Raw genomic sequence first — 20,718 nt, 5'->3', positions numbered from 1 at the left:
ACCCCCACCCTCTATTATCCCACTCAGGGTAGAAACACACCAAATGCAGCGAGGCCAACAAGAACCTCCTACACCTCCCACACTTGGTCGCCTGTGGGCAAATCGATCATGCTGTCAATCCAATTTACTGCTGCCTTGACTGTTGTTGCTGTTAATTCCCACAATGATACAGATCAGTTCAGGAGCTGCATCTGATTGTTTGCAATGAAACCCTTTACGCAGAAAACAGCAACAGGTTCTTGCGGTGCTTGCCGTTGTCGAGAAGCTGGAATCCATTTAGTTTTTTTCATGGTTTGCTCACTGCGCTGCAATGTGTTTACATGTCCTGCACACAGTGAGTGACTGTAGAGATTCTGTGAAGAGATGGAGAGAGCTCAACTTTACAGCTGCGCACTAAAATAGTGTAGATGGAAAAAACCTTAAAACTCAAACAGACGTAAACTTTCTGTTGTGAACATAGAACACAGCATTTTCTACAGGGAGTGATTGCTTGATGTAGAAGATGAATCGTGATAAAATAGGAAAGAAAAACCAAGTTATAACATAATGGGCATTAGAAGCTGAACAGTTGGTCTGCAAAGATGACCTGACTGTGTGACTGTACAAGAAGAATTTGACAGGTGACAGATGTCTTAAGGTGACATTATACTGGTTTGGGATTTACATGCTGCTTTTCTTTTTCATCAATCCAAGAAAGAAGGCTTGTACATTATATATATATATATATATATATATATATATATATATATATATATATATATATATATATATATATATATAATTTAATAGCTCTATAAAAACAACTACAGGCAAATTGCTTTGAAAACTAACCAGAAAAAAAATATTATTTTTGTAAAATCTCTCGTTGAATGTAATTACTGTACACATTTTTATTTCTATATTAAATAAAGGCCAATCAAGAACAGTCCTATAGGAAAACAAATGCTAGGATTGGCTGAGACGCGGCATCGGTTTCAAGGCGCCCTGCTTTCTGTTGGAAGGTCTTGTGAATGGAGGGGGCGCCTGGAAACGGGTGGAATCTGCACGGAGTGAGAGGAGCTGCGAGCCTCTGGACTTCCAACAGCTCAGCATGCTAACTGACACTCTGCGTGAAGTCAAGTCGAAAAACGATGGAAAGATAACCTTTTTTAAGCTTTAAACGTTTTTTGTTTTGTGCTAAAGTGACAACGCTTACGCGTTAGACACGTTGGAATAACTTGGGTTTGCATTACTTCAAGAAAATGGGACTTTAAGTGGTATTTTCACCGGGTCGGGAGTGAGAGTGGGCTGCTTGGAGTCACTTACAAAGACCATCAAGAAGTCATGACACGACGAACGTTTCTCTTGGATTTAACTTCATAAAATACGAGGAAAAACGATTACAGCAATTTAAACTCGAAGCACTCGGATTGCAAGCTGACGTGGTGCGACAATTAATGTAGATTTCTTCGCTTTTTAACAGTTTTCAAGTCGCCCTACTTGATCAAAGTTTTTTCCTTCCCTCCCCCCTCCTCCTCCTCAACTATGGCGGCGGCCAGGTCCACCACTGGCTCAGTGTTGCTGCGGATCATGTGGCTGGTGTGCGGGTTGTCCTTCTCATCCACTTCTGCTCAACATTACAACAGTGAGAGTGGAATTTCTATCCCAGAACACGGGTTCTGCCAGCCCATCTCTATCCCGCTTTGCACCGACATCGCCTACAACCAGACCATCATGCCGAACCTCCTGGGCCACACGAACCAGGAGGACGCCGGACTAGAAGTGCACCAGTTCTACCCTCTGGTTAAGGTCCAGTGTTCTGCTGACCTAAAGTTCTTCCTCTGCTCCATGTATGCACCAGTCTGCACAGTGCTGGAGCAGGCCATCCCCCCTTGTCGGTCCCTGTGTGAGCGTGCACGGCAGGGATGTGAAGCCCTCATGAATAAGTTCGGCTTCCAGTGGCCGGAGCGGCTCCGCTGCGAGGCTTTCCCCGTTCACGGAGCCGGTGAGATCTGCGTCGGCCAGAACACATCCGAACCCAGCGGCCCGGCCTCGTCTTCCCCCTATGCACCCGATGCAGTGACCCTTCCCCCAAACATAGGCCGACCCAACCAACGCCCGCCCCAGCACAACCAGTACCACCAGTTCTCCTGCCCTCTACAGCTGGAGGTGCCTACATACCTGGGCTACCGATTTATGGGGGTCAACGACTGCGGGGCCCCATGTGAGCCCACCAAACCCACCGGAATCATGTATTTCCGGGAGGATGAGGTCAAATTCGGCCGACTGTGGGTTGGAATCTGGTCCATTCTGTGCTGTGTGAGCACCTTATTCACAGTGCTCACATATTTAGTGGACATGAGGCGGTTCAGGTACCCCGAGAGGCCCATCATCTTCTTATCTGGGTGTTATTTTATGGTGGCGGTAGCCTACGCTGCTGGATTTTTCCTGGAGGACAAAGTTGTTTGTGTGGATAAATTCAAGGAAGACGGCTACAGGACAGTAGCTCAAGGGACTAAAAAGGAGGGCTGCACCATCCTCTTCATGGTGTTGTACTTTTTTGGTATGGCCAGCTCCATCTGGTGGGTGATTTTGTCCCTGACTTGGTTCCTCTCTGCCGGGATGAAATGGGGCCATGAGGCGATTGAAGCTAACTCCCAGTACTTCCACCTGGCCGCTTGGGCTGTCCCGGCCATTAAAACCATCACCATCCTTGCCATGGGCCAGGTGGATGGCGACGTCCTGACCGGGGTGTGTTTCGTTGGGATCTTCAATGTGGACGCCCTCCGCGGCTTCGTCCTGGCTCCGCTTTTTGTCTACCTGTTCATCGGTACATCCTTCCTCCTGGCCGGCTTTGTGTCCCTCTTTCGGATCCGCACCATCATGAAGCACGACGGCACCAAGACGGAGAAGCTGGAGAAGTTGATGGTGCGGATCGGTGTGTTCAGTGTGCTCTACACGGTACCGGCCACCATAGTGATCGCCTGTTACTTCTACGAGCAGGCCTTTAGGGAGCACTGGCAGCGGACCTGGCACATGCAGACATGTAAGCGGTTCGCCGTACCCTGCCCGGTTCACAACTTCGCCCCCATGACTCCAGACTTCACCGTGTTCATGATCAAATACCTGATGACCATGATCGTCGGCATCACTTCGGGTTTCTGGGTCTGGTCCGGCAAGACTCTTCAATCATGGCGGAGTTTTTACAAGCGCCTTAGCAACGGTAACCATGGAGAGACAACGGTGTAAAGTTTCGAGGAAGAAAAGGCACAAAGCCACGGGGTTTTGGATACAATAACCATGTAAATGAGGTCAAATAGCTTTCCTTTTTTAATACTATTTTGGACATTTTTTTTTTCACATGTGTCTTCAGGTTGTGACAGTAATTCAGGCTTTTGGACACACAACCGAACTTTAATCTATATTCGATAGAAGTTGGATGATTTTTCAATATATTTCCTTTTTTTTTGTCGTTATCAGCCCACACTCCTGGCTTTTGCATCTTTGGATTATAAACTGGTGTGAATGGCCATACTGGACTGTAATGCCAGACTGGAGAGGGTTACTTTTAATATGAAACTTCCTACATATTATTGAATATATCCTATTACAATTTGAATGTACTTCCTGTCTACTCCGGTGAGAGTTTTTCAGTGGAAAACACCATAACAGAAAAGACTGATGGATCAAACAGTGTGGCCATCTGCCCATGCTGCGGAAAAAAGTTAAATAGTTTGATTCTTTCTACCGCTACACCCTCTGACTGTGAATTCATTAATTTTGGATGCCTGGATTATACATGTGCATTTTAGGTTACTCTGCTTTTAGCTAAAGACCGAAATGCTTTAATATGTGTTAGATATTGCAGAGTACAATCTCGTCTGTTTTTAATCTGAGAAAAAGTCCATCAACTAGTGACTCCACACCATTATGTGCCAAGTGGCTGCCCAGAAATCAAAACTTTATTTCATTTTTTTTTTTTTTTTACTTTAATTTTTAATTTTTCAGACTGTTGAGTATTTGCTTCTGTATTGAATGTTCACTCCGAAGGTGAATGAAGTTATGTATTGGTTTGCACAGCTATCCTAAAGGTTAAAAGTGTTTAAAAATGACTGATTCACCACAGGATGACCTGGATTAAACAGTAAGGGAGACCACACACACACACACACACACACACACACACACACAGGCCTCCACTCTGCAATGACACAACAGCTTATTGTTTGTCTCTGTGTGTGGTCTTTCAACTATTGGATCCCCCATCAAAAAGACTTGTAGGTTTTAAGACATCCAAAGCACAATTTCAAAGATCCAGATTTAATCCATACTGGGTGAAAATGGTTGCTTGAGATTTTTGATGTTTTTTTCCTCGATAAAGATGACTGTACACATTCACGCTTGTATTCTAGCCAGTGTAACTGAATCTGCCTTAATCCCTCACTTGAAGTGTTATATGGTTTTCACAAGCAGACTGAACATTTTAGAGTTTTTAATGAAGCATTATTTTGTCAAGACTACCTTGCAGAAGCCCTCAAAACACAGAAACTGCGTTTATTGTCCCTGAGTCTGGAAACAGGACTTGTGTTTGATGTTTTAAATCTCGGAAACACCAGGCAGGAGGTCAAAGGTCACTACCTTGTGGAATAATTTTTTATTTGGAGAGGCAGCAGTGGAGACAGACAGTGCAGTGTTCAGCAGAGGTGGATTGTTTAATCTGGGACAGAATCACTTGAGACAATACACTAATTTATTAGTAAAAGTTATTAAAATTAAATGATCACATTGCCTAGTGACCCAACCCAAAAGTGTATTTCAGTACTGTTCATTTATTTTCTGAAAGTAGTTCAACACTCTTTATTGAAGTAAGAACACACTACATTTAGAATAACAGTGTACTCACTTAACAGTGCTGAATGCATCATTGGTAACCTAAAGCATCAACATAAAATGGTAACCAGTGATTTAGTCCCATTGCTAATCCTCTGTTGCATCTAATGCACTGAATTTAATGAGTAACCCACAGTTTATTTCTCTGACTAAATAATGAGATCTTGTGGGGCAACCTGAGCAGAAAAAAATGTTATTCTAACTGAGTCAGCTGCAAGGCAGCATGTTTGCCAGAAGGTTTTTGTTTCTTGTCATATAGCACATGTTCTTTACTTACATCACATGTAAATGATGAATGGAAACACCCTGCAACAATGGGGATAAACTAATTACCGTAAATACTTGGTGTTCTGGTGCATTTTAATCTCTAAAGCCATGTCTTGAATCCACACATACTAATAGTAGAACGTGTATATGTTCTACTAGTGTATACACTAAGTACCAATCCTCATAGTATACTCTTAAAGCAGTTTGTCTACGAGAAGTGCCACAGTTCCCATGTGAATGCACTACATACCTCAAACCTTGGATAGAATTAGTATGTAGGGTTGAGTTAGGAAGCAGGTCAACACTCCACTACACATATCTCTTGTCCATATTTTAACCAAATGAGGTATGAGGTAATTGCCTTCAGGCAGCTGAACCTGCCAGTGTCAATGATACCAGACTGATGTTTGTCTTGTGCTAAGTTTTCAGAAGGAATATAAGTGTGTGGTTTTCTTTTTTTATTGGAACATATGCAGCCTACCAAGTAAACACAGACTGTTTTGTAAAGGCATATTGTATTTATGGGAATACTCATTTTTGTCTTTTTTTTACTTGTTTTTTAAATGAGATAAGCCTGTTGTATGTGTACAGTTTGAATAAAATCGTTAAGGTTTGTAATGCGTTGATCCTTGTGGTTTGTCTTCAGAGGTGAACTCTTGTGCATGTTGAGCTTCACAGTAAATTTCTGACCTTGAAAACAGCCGTTGATAAAACACCTCAATCTCAGAGTAAGTAGACCTTGAGTTCAGATTGTTTTGTCAACATGCGTGGTATTTATTGTTAAATAATGCACCACCATATTGCTGTCACTTACCACTTTAACCTTATGGCACGCCAGTGAAAATACTTTTCATTCATGGGCAGGACACATGACTTTGTAGACATTAGCAATGACACACAGGCAACATTGTGATGCTGCTTAGCAGCACTTAGGCCAAAGTGAACAACACAAGTCACACAATCCTTAATGTTATTGATTATAACTTGATGATACTTTTTATTGCTTGCACTGTCTTCAGAATCAGGTTTATTGGCCAGGTATGTCTGCACATACAAGGAATTTGGCTGAAGCTTTAATCATACAAGAACAAGTTATTCTGTGTAACATTACTCTGAGAATAGTAGTGATGCTCTTTACCTGCCAAACATCTGTTACTTGATGAAAATCGAGCATACTAACATGTAAATAAGTAAATAAATGTACGAGCATTAAACAACAGATTTTCTTTCTTTGTATTCTGCCACACATCTGTAGAAATTGCAGCATACTCTAGACTAGAAGTACACAAATGGTGACTTTTCTGACTGACCACAACAACCCTTGAAATAAAACTTACAAGAGTACTCCACCAATTTAGAATTACACTCCTACAACATTCTGGGACTCACAATAGACAGTAAAGTATCACAGTTGATGCAGCAGAAACCGAGATATCGCCCTTTTCTTATTCCATGCATTCTTCTTCTGGAGCCTACATTGCCCACAATGCAACTGAGAGTCGAAGATTCGGGTGTGTTATCCTGGTAGCAGCTAATGTAGCTTCGAGCACTATGTCGAGCAAGAGGAGCTTGCTACAGAGGTCTAGCTCACTTCTAAATGCAAAGACATCTTGTCAAATGACAGTGTAGCCTACTCTGAAAGTGTGATAGTTACCCACTATTGTCCATTTGCTGACATTGTATATTTAGGCAGCTGAATAGTATTGATGGCAGCCATGGCACACACTATACTTTGTCATTGTATGTACACACCAGCCAACCGTAAATACACAAAGGAAGCTTGTACAGAAAAAAAGATATACAACAGCAAAATTATCAGGAAATGCTGTACAATATTTGCAAGAAAAAAGAAAATATGCTGCAAATTTATCAACCTCATGTTTCATCCAATCTCTCCTCTCTGTCTAGCCACAACATTTTATCGACATCACACCTGATATCTTCCCTTGCAGTCAGTGCAATGAGGGAAAAACGTTTTGGCATGACGCAGCCACCCCCTACAACAATCTGCTGTGATATCCTCACCAGTCACGTTTGTGTTTGGTTGCTATAAATTGTGAGGAAATTGTATTGTTCCCCTAAATCTATTCATCTGAAAACTTTTACAACAAAACCACATAACTAGTATGTATCTTATATATGTGTGACAGGTTATTGTGATTGTTGGTTGCTCTATTTTGCATGTAGGGATTTACACAATGCACATGCGTATAGTTGCATTTGAGTGATTCAATATACATATGATTCAATAGTAACTGAATGCAAACTATTTTGATCTGCAAGGCTTACTCTGTGCATTTTGTGCCAAAGCAATGACAAATGACTATAGTCATGTGAACAACTGACCTAATGTTCATATAAATAGTCATATAGTTTGACGAAGTTTAATAGTCATTCGACGATTGTGCCAAAGCGATTGAGAAAAACTGTAACTTCACAACCCCAGATATTTGTTTCTGCCAACAAAAAGCTTTATACACCCCCCCCCCCCCCCACACACACACACACACACACACACACACACACACACACACACACACACATATGTAGTATTAGGCTACTCCCTGTAAACATACTTTGCTGTGTAAATTCGGTTGAGTTCCACTTTAAGGATGGACAGTCCTCACACAATTACACTCTGGTTTGATACTGACCTCTGGTGGCCAAAGCTATAAATACATGCAGAAGTCTGCCTGCCTGTTGTAACAGTACATTAACTTTATATTACAGTTTTTCTCAATCGATTTGGCACATTTACTGGAACAAACTTACAATTGTCAAAACTTAAAGTACAATTTCTCACACCACGTGGTACATTCAGCATACCACTCTATGTGACCTGCAAAAGGTGATTACTCAATCAAATCACAGCAGATTGTTGTAGGGTGGCTGTGTCATGCAAAAGTTTTTCCCTCGTTGCATTGCAGTGGAGGATATCAGGTGTCATGTCGATGAAATGTTGCGGTCAGACAGAGACGAGAGATTGGATGACCCATGAGGTTGATACATTTGCAGCATATTTTCTTTTTTCTTGCACATATTGTACAGTAGTTTGTGATATTTTTTGCTGTTGTATAATTTTTTCTGTACAAGCTTCCTTTATGTATTTGTGTTTGCCTGGTGTGGACATACAATGAGAAATAAATGTTTTGTTAAAACTATATTGTGTGCCATGGCTAAAATGAATACTATATACACAATGTTACTGCAATTGGACAATTTTACATAGTGGGTAACTATCACCGTCATTTGACAAGATGTCTTTGCATTTTGACTGTCTTGGTCTAAGCAATGATTAAGGAACCTTATGTTTTGATGACAATGATTTATTCATTTGAAACAGGAGTTAATTCTTTTGATTGAGTAATCACAATTGCAGGTCACAGAGTGATGTGCTGAATGTACCACGTGGTGTGAGGATTGTACTTTGAGTTTTGACAATTGTAAGTTTATTTCAGTAAATGTGCCAAATTGATTAAGAAAAACTGTAATATTGTCCAATTGCTAGCATCGTGTATTTAGGCAGCTGAATAGCATTGAAGTCAGCCATGGCAAACAATATGCTTTTAACAAAACATGTATTTCTCATTGGATGTACACAACAGCCAACTGCACATACATAAAGGAAGCTTGTACAGAAAAAAGATATACAAAGGCAAAGTTAAAAAGCATAATATGTCCACTTTAAGCTTAAATAAACCCACCAACATTTTGGCCTGTGGAAATAAGTGTTTCAGTGCAGTGTTCTTGGTGCTGCTGCCAGCTACAAATACTTTGTTCTGTACTATTTATGATCTCAACAAGTAAATACATCTACTTATTTGAAAGCTCTGTGGTTGTAGGCCTTTTTATGTAGGCATTAAAAGCAATATGTCCTCCAAGCCATACACTGATTTAGGTCAGTTAATCCTTTTTTCAGGGGAGGACACTAATTTAAAGTGAAACAACATTGCAATAGACATACTATGACAATAAAGTAATAGTAATAAACATTAATAGTTTAAAGGTACCTTGTGAAGTTTTTGAGCACGGGTAGAGCACTGTTTATTGTTGGTGTAATTTTTGACACTAGCACTTGGAGTTGCCAAAGTCTGATATTTTCAAATCCTACATATAAGTGCTTTATGAGTAGAGATCTTGTCAGAAAAGGACAAGTATTACAGTTTTTCTCAATTGCTTTGGCTCAATCGTAGAATGACTATTAAACTTCGTCAAACTATATGACTATTTATATGAACATTAGGTCAGTTGTTCACATTATATAGTCATTTATAATTGCTTTGGCACAAAATGCGTCATGCCAAAAGGTTTTACCTTGTTGCACTGCAAAAGAGGATATCAGGTGTTATGTCAAAATGTTGTGGCCAGACAGAGAGGAGAAATTGGATGACCCTTGATGTTAATACATTTGCAGAATATTTTCTTTTTTCTTGTACATATTGTACAGTATTTCCTGATGATTTTGCTGTTGTATATCTTTTTTTCTGTACAAGCTTCCTTTGTGTATTTGCAGTTGGCTGGTGTGTACATACAATGAGAAAGTATAGTGTGTGACATGGCTGCCATCAATACTATTCAGCTGCCAAAATATACAATGTCAGCAACTCGGCAATATTACAGTGGGTAACTATCACACTTTCAGAGTACTTTCAGAGTAGTACTTTCAGAGTAGTACTTTGCATTTTGACTGTCTTGGTCTAAGCAATGATTAAGGAACCTTATGTTTTGATGACAATGATTTATTCATTGATGGATTTATTTACATTTGAAACATGACTTATTTATTTTGATTGAGTAATCACCTTTTGCAGGTCACATAGAGTGATGTGCTGAATGTACCACGTGGTGTGAGGATTGTACTTAGAGTTTTGACAATTGGAAGTTTGTTTCAGTAAATGTGCCAAATCGATTGAGAAAAACTGTAAGTTAAGAATAGAACTTGAAGTTTACTCTGATTAGCAGCAGCCAAGCTGAGAAATGAGCCTGTTGATTGTTTCATCAAAAGTCAATAATAATTAATTTGATCCGCTTGAATTTTAAAGTTACTGTAATACCTTTTTGTTTTACTGAAAATTGATCATCCCAAGATCTAAGGATAAATAAGGGGTTGGTTATCACTAATGCAGTTCTCTGCAACAAAATAACAATTAAAAATTCAGATATCACAAAAACTGCTTTGCACTTTTGTATAATGTTTGCATAGTATGAATTTAAGATGTATGCAACTTTCTACATTATTTTTTGTCTATAGATTTCAAACCATACTCTGGAGACGACTTGTTATTTGTCCACAAAGCAGAGATACCCCTCCTTGCTCCAAACAGACTCTTGCAACATGAAGACAAATATTTATTTTCTATTAAGCAGGAATTCAAATCCTTTACACAATTTTCCTATATTCGGTAGGTCAAATAAAGAGAGAGTTAAACAAAGAGTTTTTCTAAGATTTGGGGAAATTGAGGAAGCAAGGAAAGAGGTCTGTAATTTGTGAAGTGGTGTTTCTCTCCAGTTTTGTACAGTGGTATGACTTTTGCAATTTTCATTTTACTTGGCAATTTACCAGTTTGAAATTATAAATTGCAGATATGCGTTAGGGGTTTCGTAATTCCCTCAATTACTTTTTTTTAACTATTCTCGTGTCAATATCATTAGAGTCAGTTGAAGTTTTGTTTTTACATTTATGAACAATCTCTATAATTTCCCTCTCTTCCACTGCTGAAAGAAACATTGAGTAAGGGTTATTATCAATGAAATCGTCATTCTTCTCGTCAGAAGTCACAGAATCAGGGATTTTTTCTGCCAGTTTTGCTCCAACATTTACAAAGTAATTATTGAAGCCATTTACTACATCATCCATATTATTAATAATCATATCATTGTTAATAAAGTGATGTTGATAATTGACTTGTTTAGAATCTTTACAAATAACACTATTTCATATATTTCATAAACCTTTAATATTGTTTTTTTTATTAATATCTAAAAATTTGCTATAATATTCTTTCCTACAAATTCTCATATTACTTAGCTTATTTTTATATTTCTTATACTGTGTTTCTACATCTTTGGTTCTTTTTTTTTTTATGAATTCTTTATATAGTAATTTTTTTGCAGGTATTTTGTAATCCCTTTGTTAACCATGGTCTATCTGAATATTACATTTTTATCATACAACAATTTATACACCCTTAAGAATATGTCATATGCTTTATCGATGTTTTCTTCATTACCTTTTCCCAATTTTGATTTAATAATTCATTTTTTAAAGCGTTTATTGACACTTCTGTCCATACTCGCCTGTACTCAAATTTAATCTCCTGCTTTTCTTTCTTGTAGTCATTGTCAAAAACTGTAAACACTGGTATAGATGGTCGCTGATGGCATTGATCAGTAATCCACTTATTGTATTATTTTCTGCAATATTCATAAATATGTTGTCAAACAAAGTGAGATGTAATCCTGCTGGGCCTAGTGATTTTTGGATAGAGGCTTAAGCTGTACATTGTGTTCATAAAGTCTTCAGTTGGTTTGTGATTATTTGGAGTAAGCAGATCTATATTAAAATCCCCACAGATGAACATGACCTTTTGATTTGACATTGTGAACATTTCTTCCATCCACCCCTTGAATAGTTCAATATTAGAACTTAGTGCTCTATAAATACAGCTAACAATTACATTCTTCTTCTTTTCGATGCAGATTTCAACTTTTAAACATTCTAATAAATTTCCTACAGCAGTTATCATTCCCTCTACCACCTTGAAATTGAGGTTTTTGTCCACATATATAGCCACCCCTCCTCCAGTCTTGTTCTCCCTGTTCTTATAATTCAGTTCATAAACAGCTAATTCAAAGTCCATACCTTTTTCAGGATTAATCCACATTTCTGATATTGCAATTATGTTCAATGTCTTGTGAATTATGTTCAGTGTATTCAAATGTTTTCATTTCCAGCTTATCACAATCAGCGAGCAGTTGGGTTATAGGTAATGGTGTATTATCTCCAGATGTAGGATGAATGATTTTTTTCAGAGTGTGTCATGTTTGAGGTGAGTTTATTCCCTTGTGTTTCCCGTTACCTCACAATCTAGACTTTGCTCCTCATTGAAACTTGTCCAGTTCCGGGATGTCTTTGATCACCATCACTTTCGCCTCCTTCGGTGTTCGTTTATTTTTATGAAGATTTTGCTGTTGTGGACCATCTATGTGGACCATGTAGATTGTATTTTCTTCTGCTTCTTCAAGGATCGTGCTTTCCAGGCGATATCAGCATTTCATTTGGCGAGATGTTCATTCATGTAGACGTCTGTTCCTTTAAACTTCCTTCCTTGTTTCAAAAGTGCAATTTTGTGTTTTCGGTTAACAAACCTCATTATTATGGCTGGTTTGTCGCTGTTATTTCTCCGGAGCAGAGGGTGACAAGCCTCAATGGTGTTACAGTCCAATTTGATGCCCTTGGACTGTAGAAAGGCTGCCACTTGTTGCTCCACGGAGTCAGAAACCGACTCATCAGGCTCCCGATCGTGGTCAGTGGTCACTGTCACTGCCCGTTTTCTTGACAAACAGCCAAAATCTTCATGTAAGAGACTAAATAAATAAAAATGGGATAACGAAAGTCACAAAACCTAATACAAGGACCAATCTGTTGAGTTAATGGAACAAAACTGTACACCTCATACAGGACCCATCCAATCTGATACCTTTTCTTGTTGACATGGTCAAATTTCTTTTTTAGTGTTGGCATGTTCTATCCAATAGTACTGGTCACCAAAGCTATGAAAATAAGACTGAAGTTGTAATAAACTTAAATAAAAGGGTAGCCTACTCAAGTGATTTTTTTCATTGCAAAACGTTAGTGGACATCTGGGGCAAGCTCCCAAACGGATCCTATACCTCCTATAATCAGTGGTGGAAGAAGTATTCAGATCCTTTACTTAAGTAAAAGTACTAATACCACACTTTAAAAATACTCTGTTACAAATAAAAGTCCTGCATTGAAAATGTTACTTAAAGGTGCAATATGTAATACTGACAGCTAGTGTTTAAAATAGTTACTGCAGGGCTCCTGGGTAGCTCACCTGGTAGAGCAGGCGCCCATATATAAAGGTGTACTCCTCGACGCAGCGGCTGCAGGTTCGACTCCACCCTGCGGCCCTTTGCTGCATGTCATTCCCCCTCTCTCTCCCCTTTCATGTCTTCAGCTGTCCTATATAAATAAAGGCCTAAAATGCCCCAAAAAATAATCTTTAAAGTAGTTACTGCAGTACAAATTCAAAATACTGGAGAGAGTCGTCCACCCGCCCCCTCCTCCCCAGACTCGAAGTTCACGGAGGTTACCAGGCTAAGACCACAGCATCCACAACAATGTTTCTAGACACTTGTCTCACATAGCCAGACATTACTTCACAGCACTGCGGAGTAGCTAACGTTAGATGCAGGCTAAATTGACAGTCATAAAAGCCCGTGCTCATGCGGAGCTCTGTACCCAACTGACTTTTGCGGCTTAGAATTACTGTAGGAACCGCTAAAACACAACAACCTCACTGTCCTCTCAACCCGAGGGACAGACACACTTCCCAGGCTTAGAATTACAGTAGGAACCGTTAAAAACACAACAACCTCGCCGTCCTCTCCACTTAACGGACAGAGAAACTTCTTCAGCTTAGTATTACGGTGAGAACCGCTAAAAATAACACTACCTTGCCGTCCTCTCCACCCGACTGATCACACTTTATTGGTTTAGAATTACGGCAACAATCGCTAAACACACTGCAAACTCACGGTCCTCTCTTCCCAATTTACAGCTCCCCTCTCTTGGCTTCAAAAGGAGAAAATATTGTCAGAAAAGATAGTGTTTCAACTTAGCATGTTTCCTTAATATCTGATGACACATTGGGGTCATTTTTGGATTTATTACAGTAAATTTATTACATATTGGACATTTAAGTAAAAGTATGTTAGTATCATCAGGAAAATGTACTTAAAGTATTGAAAGTAAAAGTATGCAGAAAAATCATGACATTTTAGAAATTGGAAACGATCAAAAACTTTCTGTCAATCCACGTCAAGTATTTAATCGGCTAATCATTCCAGCTGGACTTGTAGACCTATATATTGTTGGAAAGTTTAATTCATAAAAACAATGTATTTTATAAACTACATGTGATTTGTGTGCAAATGTCTTAATTTGTGAAGTAACTAGCAACTAAAGCTGTCAGATTAATGTAGTGGAGTAAAAAGTACAATATTTCTCTCTGAAACATAGTGGAGTAGAAGTAGAAAGTGGAATGAAAAGAAAAGACATGTAAAGTAGGACGATGACTGTTTGGCTTGTTTGGCTTAAGTTACACACATATTTAAGACATAGTCTGAAAAAGCTAAATACTTTTAGATACTACAGATAATACCAAAGATATCATGCATACATAGTTATACTGTATGACACCAGACTCAGTAAAGATGCATTATCTTTATTTAGTACTTTCATTAAAGTGTTTATGTGACAAACAAACTTGGCTAAACAGTGGCCTAAGGCCAACACATTTGAGACAACCTGATGTGTTCAGTCCATTCACATGAGATTTCCATGTTTTTGATGAGACAATAAAGCTCTGCTGATGTAACTTCCATCTGTTTTGATGTAATGTCACAGGGACACAGAAATATTGAGTAAACATGATGATTAAGCCTCAGGGTCATTAGTCCACTACATCTCTGTATCCCCAGGACATCAATCTGTCATGCCCTGGGACCAGCAGTCTCCACGCAGAACAAACATGCAACTGTGTGCAAACTCTCTATACACTGAGAGAAGGCCGCTAACGTTAGATTCTCGACGACAAAGGTCCAGAAAAACCAATGCCCATATTTCATGGATTAACTTTAATGATGAAATAAAACTAAAATTAGTATTTGTGCTCTGTCACATCAGAAAAATACAGAAATAGCTAAATATCCAACCAAAATCTATTCAATCGCCACAATTAATTAATTATTATGATATTAATCATTGAATATGAAGGCAAAAATAAATGTGAGCGTTTCAGAAAGTTCAGCTTTGGTTAACTTTGAACCACAAATTTGTGTCACTGACCAACTGCCAAACTTCGTGACAGTGCTAACCTTTGAGCAGACTGAGAGAAACAAGAGTCCATAATGGAGGAAGCTATTATATGTGTGGTTTAGCGCCTTCACTGTGCTGGAGAATAAACTGGTCCACAAGTAAATAAATAATAATTTCCCTGAGGGGATCAATAAAATATTCTGATTCTGATTCTGAAGGCAAAGCAAGGACAGGACAGGCTTTATTGATGTAGCTCCTTTTAGAACACAGAGGCCATTTAGAGTGCTTTATCAAAGGTAAGACAAGAAATACACTGAATACTCTGACAGGTGACACCATTCTCTGATCCTGATCCCTGATCTAACATACCTTTAAGCTGCCTTTAAATCCAACTCTTACCCAAGCAAAGAGCAGATACTCTGTGGCTTGCTTGACTTGGCCTTAAATCTACATTGTATCTGCATCTGAATGCCATGGCTTGCTCAGTTGTCCAGCTGCCAACGCTGTTTAGCTACCTACACTAGTCTTACAATTAACCACAAAATAGCAACCCTCTGCTATCATAAACTTTTCTAAGCATGAATCATGTCCTTGACCTGACGATATAGTCGTGGGCACATTGTTCAGTAATTCAAAGATTGCAAAGGAGCCTTCTTTGCTGCATGCATGTTGGCTAATGTGAAGGACACATGCATTTTCTTTCTGCTCTCTTTCTCTGGAATTATTGCTATAATCTGAATGAAAACTATCTATTCTGTGCATCCATCCCCCCTGAAGTATGAGCCTTTTAATATCGTTGTCCATTTGTAAGCTATATAAGGTTTTTGTGATTTATACACCGCACACAAATACACGATATTTGAGAGTTTAAAAACTCTAACAATAATGTATCAGTTGATATTGTTTTTTTGGTTAATAAGCTTCTTTTTTTTTTTTTAAACATAAAATAACTGAACTGAAATATCTGGAGTATCAGGATAAATCCTTTCGAGATTTACCATCTAATTTTCAAGATAGCACATTTGTTTCTGTATCTTCTCAGACATCAAAACAACAACCATATAATTATATGAATACTACTGTTACTAATAATATTAATAATCAATATAATAATAATACAGGGTGACATATGACTTTAAATGGACAAGAATAAGGTTATTTCCATTGTTTACTTAGGCCGGATAATTAATCTCTTGAGCTCTAGTTAATTCTGACAGCTGATTGTAGTGTGACGATGCTCAACAAAGAATAAAAGCACTTACATACAAGTGGTGAATTATGCCAACCATTGTGTTTCATCTTTTTAATACTGCTTTTCGAATATAGCCAACTGCGGCAATCATACTCAAGGACAAGACAGGGATTACTATCCGATGATATTTTTTTATTTTTAACAAATAGGTAAACAATGATCAATGCTGCCACTTTGACATCATTTTCTTTATCAGGATTAAATGGCACAACAACAAAGTACAGAGGCACTCTTTTCTTTCTCACCTTATCGTGTTACAGTGTGATATTGCTTATAAATGGTGCTATTATTGTTCTTATCATATTGGAAGAAAAACTTCATGAACCCATGTACATCTTTCTAGGTAATTTGTGCATTAATAGTCTTTATGGGACAATTGCCTTTTATCCCAAATTCCTTTTTGATCTATTGTCTAACACTCATGCCATATCTTATACTGGTTGCCTGTTGCAGGTCTTTGTTATATATTCCTATGCAGCAACTGAATTTTCTATTCTAGCCCTGATGGCCTATGACCGATATGTGGCTATATGTCGACCACTGGAGTATCACTCTGTTATGACTAAACATAGGGCTGTTTTGTTGGTGTGTTTCTCCAGAATTGTACCTTTGCTCTGTCAGACTATAGTAATGATAATGACATCCAAAGTGGAACTATGTGGCTCCCACATAGAAAAACTTTATTGTGACAACTGGTCAATCCTTAAACTTTCCTGCAATTCAATAACAACAAATAATATGGTTGGGTTTATCGTCATACTTTTCTATTTCGGGCATGACCTTTTCATTGTGTGTTCATATGTGCAGTTGGTAAAATCTGCTTTAAAGTCAAGAGAGGACAGGAGGAAATTTATGCAGACATGTGTGCCACATTTACTATGTTTGCTTATTGTCACTGTTGCTCTGCTTTTTGACCTCATGTACGCTAGATATGGATCAAGCTCTGTATCACAGAATGTAAAGAACTTCATGGCCATACAATTTCTTATGATTCCACCTATTCTCAACCCTATTATATATGGACTTAAACTGACTCAAGTTCGCAACAGTTTCTTTAAGTTTTTGTACAAAAATAACAGGTTTAAGGATTAGGCTGATACATTGTGAACTTGTGTTTTACCTTCTTTCTCATAAACAGGATATATTTGATGATCAGGTTCCCACAATATAATATGGGAAAGTGATGGTCAGACATGTGGCCTGTCCTTTCATTCAAAGCTCAACTATACATGAACACCCTTTTTATTTCATCAGAAAAAACAGCACTGTCAATGTCAAAGGATATGCAGGCTGATGCAGATTCCACATGCGTAAGCACTTAAGAGGCTAAGTGTTTATACATAGGTTACTTTAGTTGTCAATCACACTTCAGTTTTCATTGACTGTCTCAGAGAGGTGTTAATTAAACTTCATAATCATTCTGGATGCTGTATTTTGTGCTGCTTTTGATTTGTATTATAGAAAGGTGTTCTAATATCTGTTCACCCTCATTCACCGGTATACTTAGTAATAAACAATTTATATAATTTTGTATGTATTTTAAAGTTTTTTTTAAAGTTATCATATTTAACAGAAAATACCGGTGTACACCTGAGGTTGTTTTGTTTTTAGTCTAACTGTTTAATAGTGGTCATTTTATACAGAAATTAATAATTAAAAACAAAAAATGTAGCTAACAGCTAAAATATATAGCTGTTCATGATTCTGCTGCTTTAATCTCCCCTTGCTCCCCTGCTGCTTTTGTATTGCATAGACTTTTACACTGTCAGCAACAATGTATAGCACAACATATAGTTACCTTGTGATTGAATAGCTGCTACCAGCTTCCTGACATACCACAACTAATAACTGTAAAATAGACAATTCTGCATAGATTTTGCAGAGCTGATAGAGAGGCGATTAGAGAGGTCCACACCTTCTAGAACATTTGCCTACTTGTAAAAAATAATGATAATAAAGGTATAATAAAAGATTTAACACCTTCTCTGTCCTTGTGATGACGGCAGCCATAATTCCACTCAAATTCCACTTAAATGAGCTAGCTTTTTCTGTCTATTTCTACACCTATGATCAAATACAAGGAGGTCTATTTTAACTAGAAAATGCATTTCCTGCAGAAAATACTTGTGAATGCTAAAAAACTAAATTGCTAAAGCTAAACTGGATTGCTGACATAATTGCGTAAGAAGAAGGTGAAGTAGAGAGAATCATTCAAAAAAGTGGGAATGGTTTTAATTAGTGTGAATTTTATTTAAATGTTGAATGATACCAGTAATGTATCAAACAAAAGTGGAATATGTCAAGGTGTTTTTGTGTCGGTACACTGAATTGCTGGTTAAAATGTGTAAGAAGGGGAAGTTGCAGAGAAATGTGGAAAAGTTGAAATGGTTCTAACTATTAAGAACTAATACTAATGTCTTTAAAAAACAGAATAATACCAATATTGTATACAAGTTTTTGTAAAAGCTGATGTAAACTGAATTGCCAGCTTTAATTTGAATGAAGTAACTGAAAGAGTAATGACTGAGTTGGTAAAATAGGAAATGGGTGGGTCAAATTAGGAAATCTCAATCAGCTGTGTTCACTATTTTCAAAAAGTAAAGAAAAGAATTATTGTAGTTGTATAAAACTGCTAATGAATAAAATTGTGGAACATTTTTAGGCTTGAATTAAGTATGAATCTGTAAATAAGACTTGATTAAGCATGGAAAGCAGCTGAAACAGTATAATTAGCTAAAACCGTGGGAAAGGGATGAAGGATGCAAAATAGTAGTAGTATGTCGAAAAAAAGTTTTAAAACGTAATTTTATAGCATGTCAAAAAAAGTGATAAAATGTCATAGTATATTATGTAGAAAATTCTCATAGTGTAGTATGTCGAAAAAGTTATAAAAAGTCATAGAATAGTATGTTGAATAAAAGTGATAAAAAAAAGTCATAGTATAGTATGAATATAATGTAGTATTCAATTCCCACTGCGATACATCAACCAATGTGTCCCTGAGCAAGACACTTAACCCCTAGTTGCTCTAGAGGTGTGCGGTCTCTGACATATGTCGTAATTGTAAAACGCTTTGGATAAAAGCATCAGCAAAATGACATGTAATGTACTGTAAAAATAGTCATAGTATAGTATGTCGAAAAAAGTGATAAAAAAGTGATAGTAAAGCATGTTGAAAAAAGTCATAAAAAGTCATACTATAGTAAATCGTAAAACTCATAGTATGTCGAAAAAGTGCTGAAAATGTCATAGTATAGTATGTCAAAGAAAGTCTGCACAGACTGGATATTGAAACAAGGGTAACAGTCTGCACTGCGTATTTGCTAGTGTAAATATACGGTAATTCCTCTACTATGCGACAGACAGTCACGTGGTTATGACACAATCGTTAGCCTATTTTTACAAAAACGTCTGCTACGGAGCCATAACGTGAAGTATAAGGTAATGGAGCCTTTTATACATTGTCGTGTTTCTTTAGAAATAAACAATGGAAAAATAAAGTCTTTAAACGCTTCAGATGTAAAGTTATTCGCTGTCAAAGTGACGTCAAAATGAATGGCACTCAATGGGATGCTAACGTTGGGTGATCGTTTTGTAGCATCAAAATGGCGCCATAGGAGGTTCGAGCTCTGAAGCGAAGCTTACCCCCTTGATTACCGCATGGCAATTTTACTTCCTGTTTCCCAACATGCACTTGTACTACGTTACTATGGTTACAAAGATAAACAAACCATACTGAACTGCTGAAACAAAGTAGAACACATTTTCAAGCGGCATGACATATAGTATGTCGAAAAAAGTGATAAAAAATTCATAGTCAATTCATACCGGGTTCGGTAGGGTTCGGCCAGGTTTGGGGTCGGGTTCGGTCAGGTTTGGGCAAAGAACTTCAGCTCTAACTGAAGTTCGGGTTCGGTCGGGTTTGGTCAGGTTCGGTAAGGTTTGGTAGGGTTTGGTCGGGTTCGGTAGGGTTCGGCCAGGTTCGGGTTCGGTCAGGTTCGGGCAAAGAACTTCAGCTCTAACTGAAGTTTGGGTTTGGTCGGGTTTGGTCAGGTTTGGTAGGGTTTGGTAGGGTTCGGTCGGGTTCGGCCGGGTTTGGTAGGGTTCGGCCAGGTTCGGGGTCGGGTTCGGTCAGGTTCGAGCAAAGAACTTCAGCTCTAACTGAAGTACGGGTTCGGTTGGGTTGGGTCACGTTCGGCCGGGTTTGGTAGGGTTTAGTAGGGTTCGGCCGGCTTCGGCCCGGTTCGGTAGGGTTCGGCCAGGTTCG

General features: G+C 38.2%; 2 protein-coding genes across 2 annotated transcripts; both read left to right on the top strand.

Annotated features, from left to right (window-relative positions):
• Window positions 1-893: 893 nt before the first annotated feature.
• Window positions 894-5,422, top strand: LOC116037739 (frizzled-7-like). Its single transcript, XM_031281729.2, has one exon. It carries the CDS (start codon window positions 1,525-1,527, stop codon window positions 3,226-3,228), a length of 1,704 nt encoding a protein of 567 aa, XP_031137589.1. The 5' UTR covers window positions 894-1,524; the 3' UTR covers window positions 3,229-5,422.
• Window positions 5,423-16,607: 11,185 nt separating this feature from the next.
• On the top strand, window positions 16,608-17,543 carry LOC116037730 (olfactory receptor 13D1-like). Its single transcript, XM_031281721.2, has one exon. The coding sequence runs from the start codon at window positions 16,608-16,610 to the stop codon at window positions 17,541-17,543; it is 936 nt and encodes a 311-aa protein (XP_031137581.2).
• The last annotated feature ends 3,175 nt before the right edge of the window (window positions 17,544-20,718 follow it).

Source organism: Sander lucioperca, chromosome 8 (genome assembly GCF_008315115.2).
Source record: "Sander lucioperca isolate FBNREF2018 chromosome 8, SLUC_FBN_1.2, whole genome shotgun sequence".
Taxonomy (NCBI): Eukaryota; Metazoa; Chordata; class Actinopteri; order Perciformes; family Percidae; genus Sander; species Sander lucioperca.
Note: the sequence above shows the minus strand (reverse complement) of the source record. Positions and strands in the feature narration are given on the sequence as shown.

Excerpts from the sequence above, each read along its gene's own strand:
- LOC116037730 (XM_031281721.2), top strand. The coding sequence starts at position 16,608 with ATGATCAATGCTGCCACTTTGACATCATTTTCTTTATCAGGATTAAAT.
- LOC116037739 (XM_031281729.2), top strand. The coding sequence starts at position 1,525 with ATGGCGGCGGCCAGGTCCACCACTGGCTCAGTGTTGCTGCGGATCATG.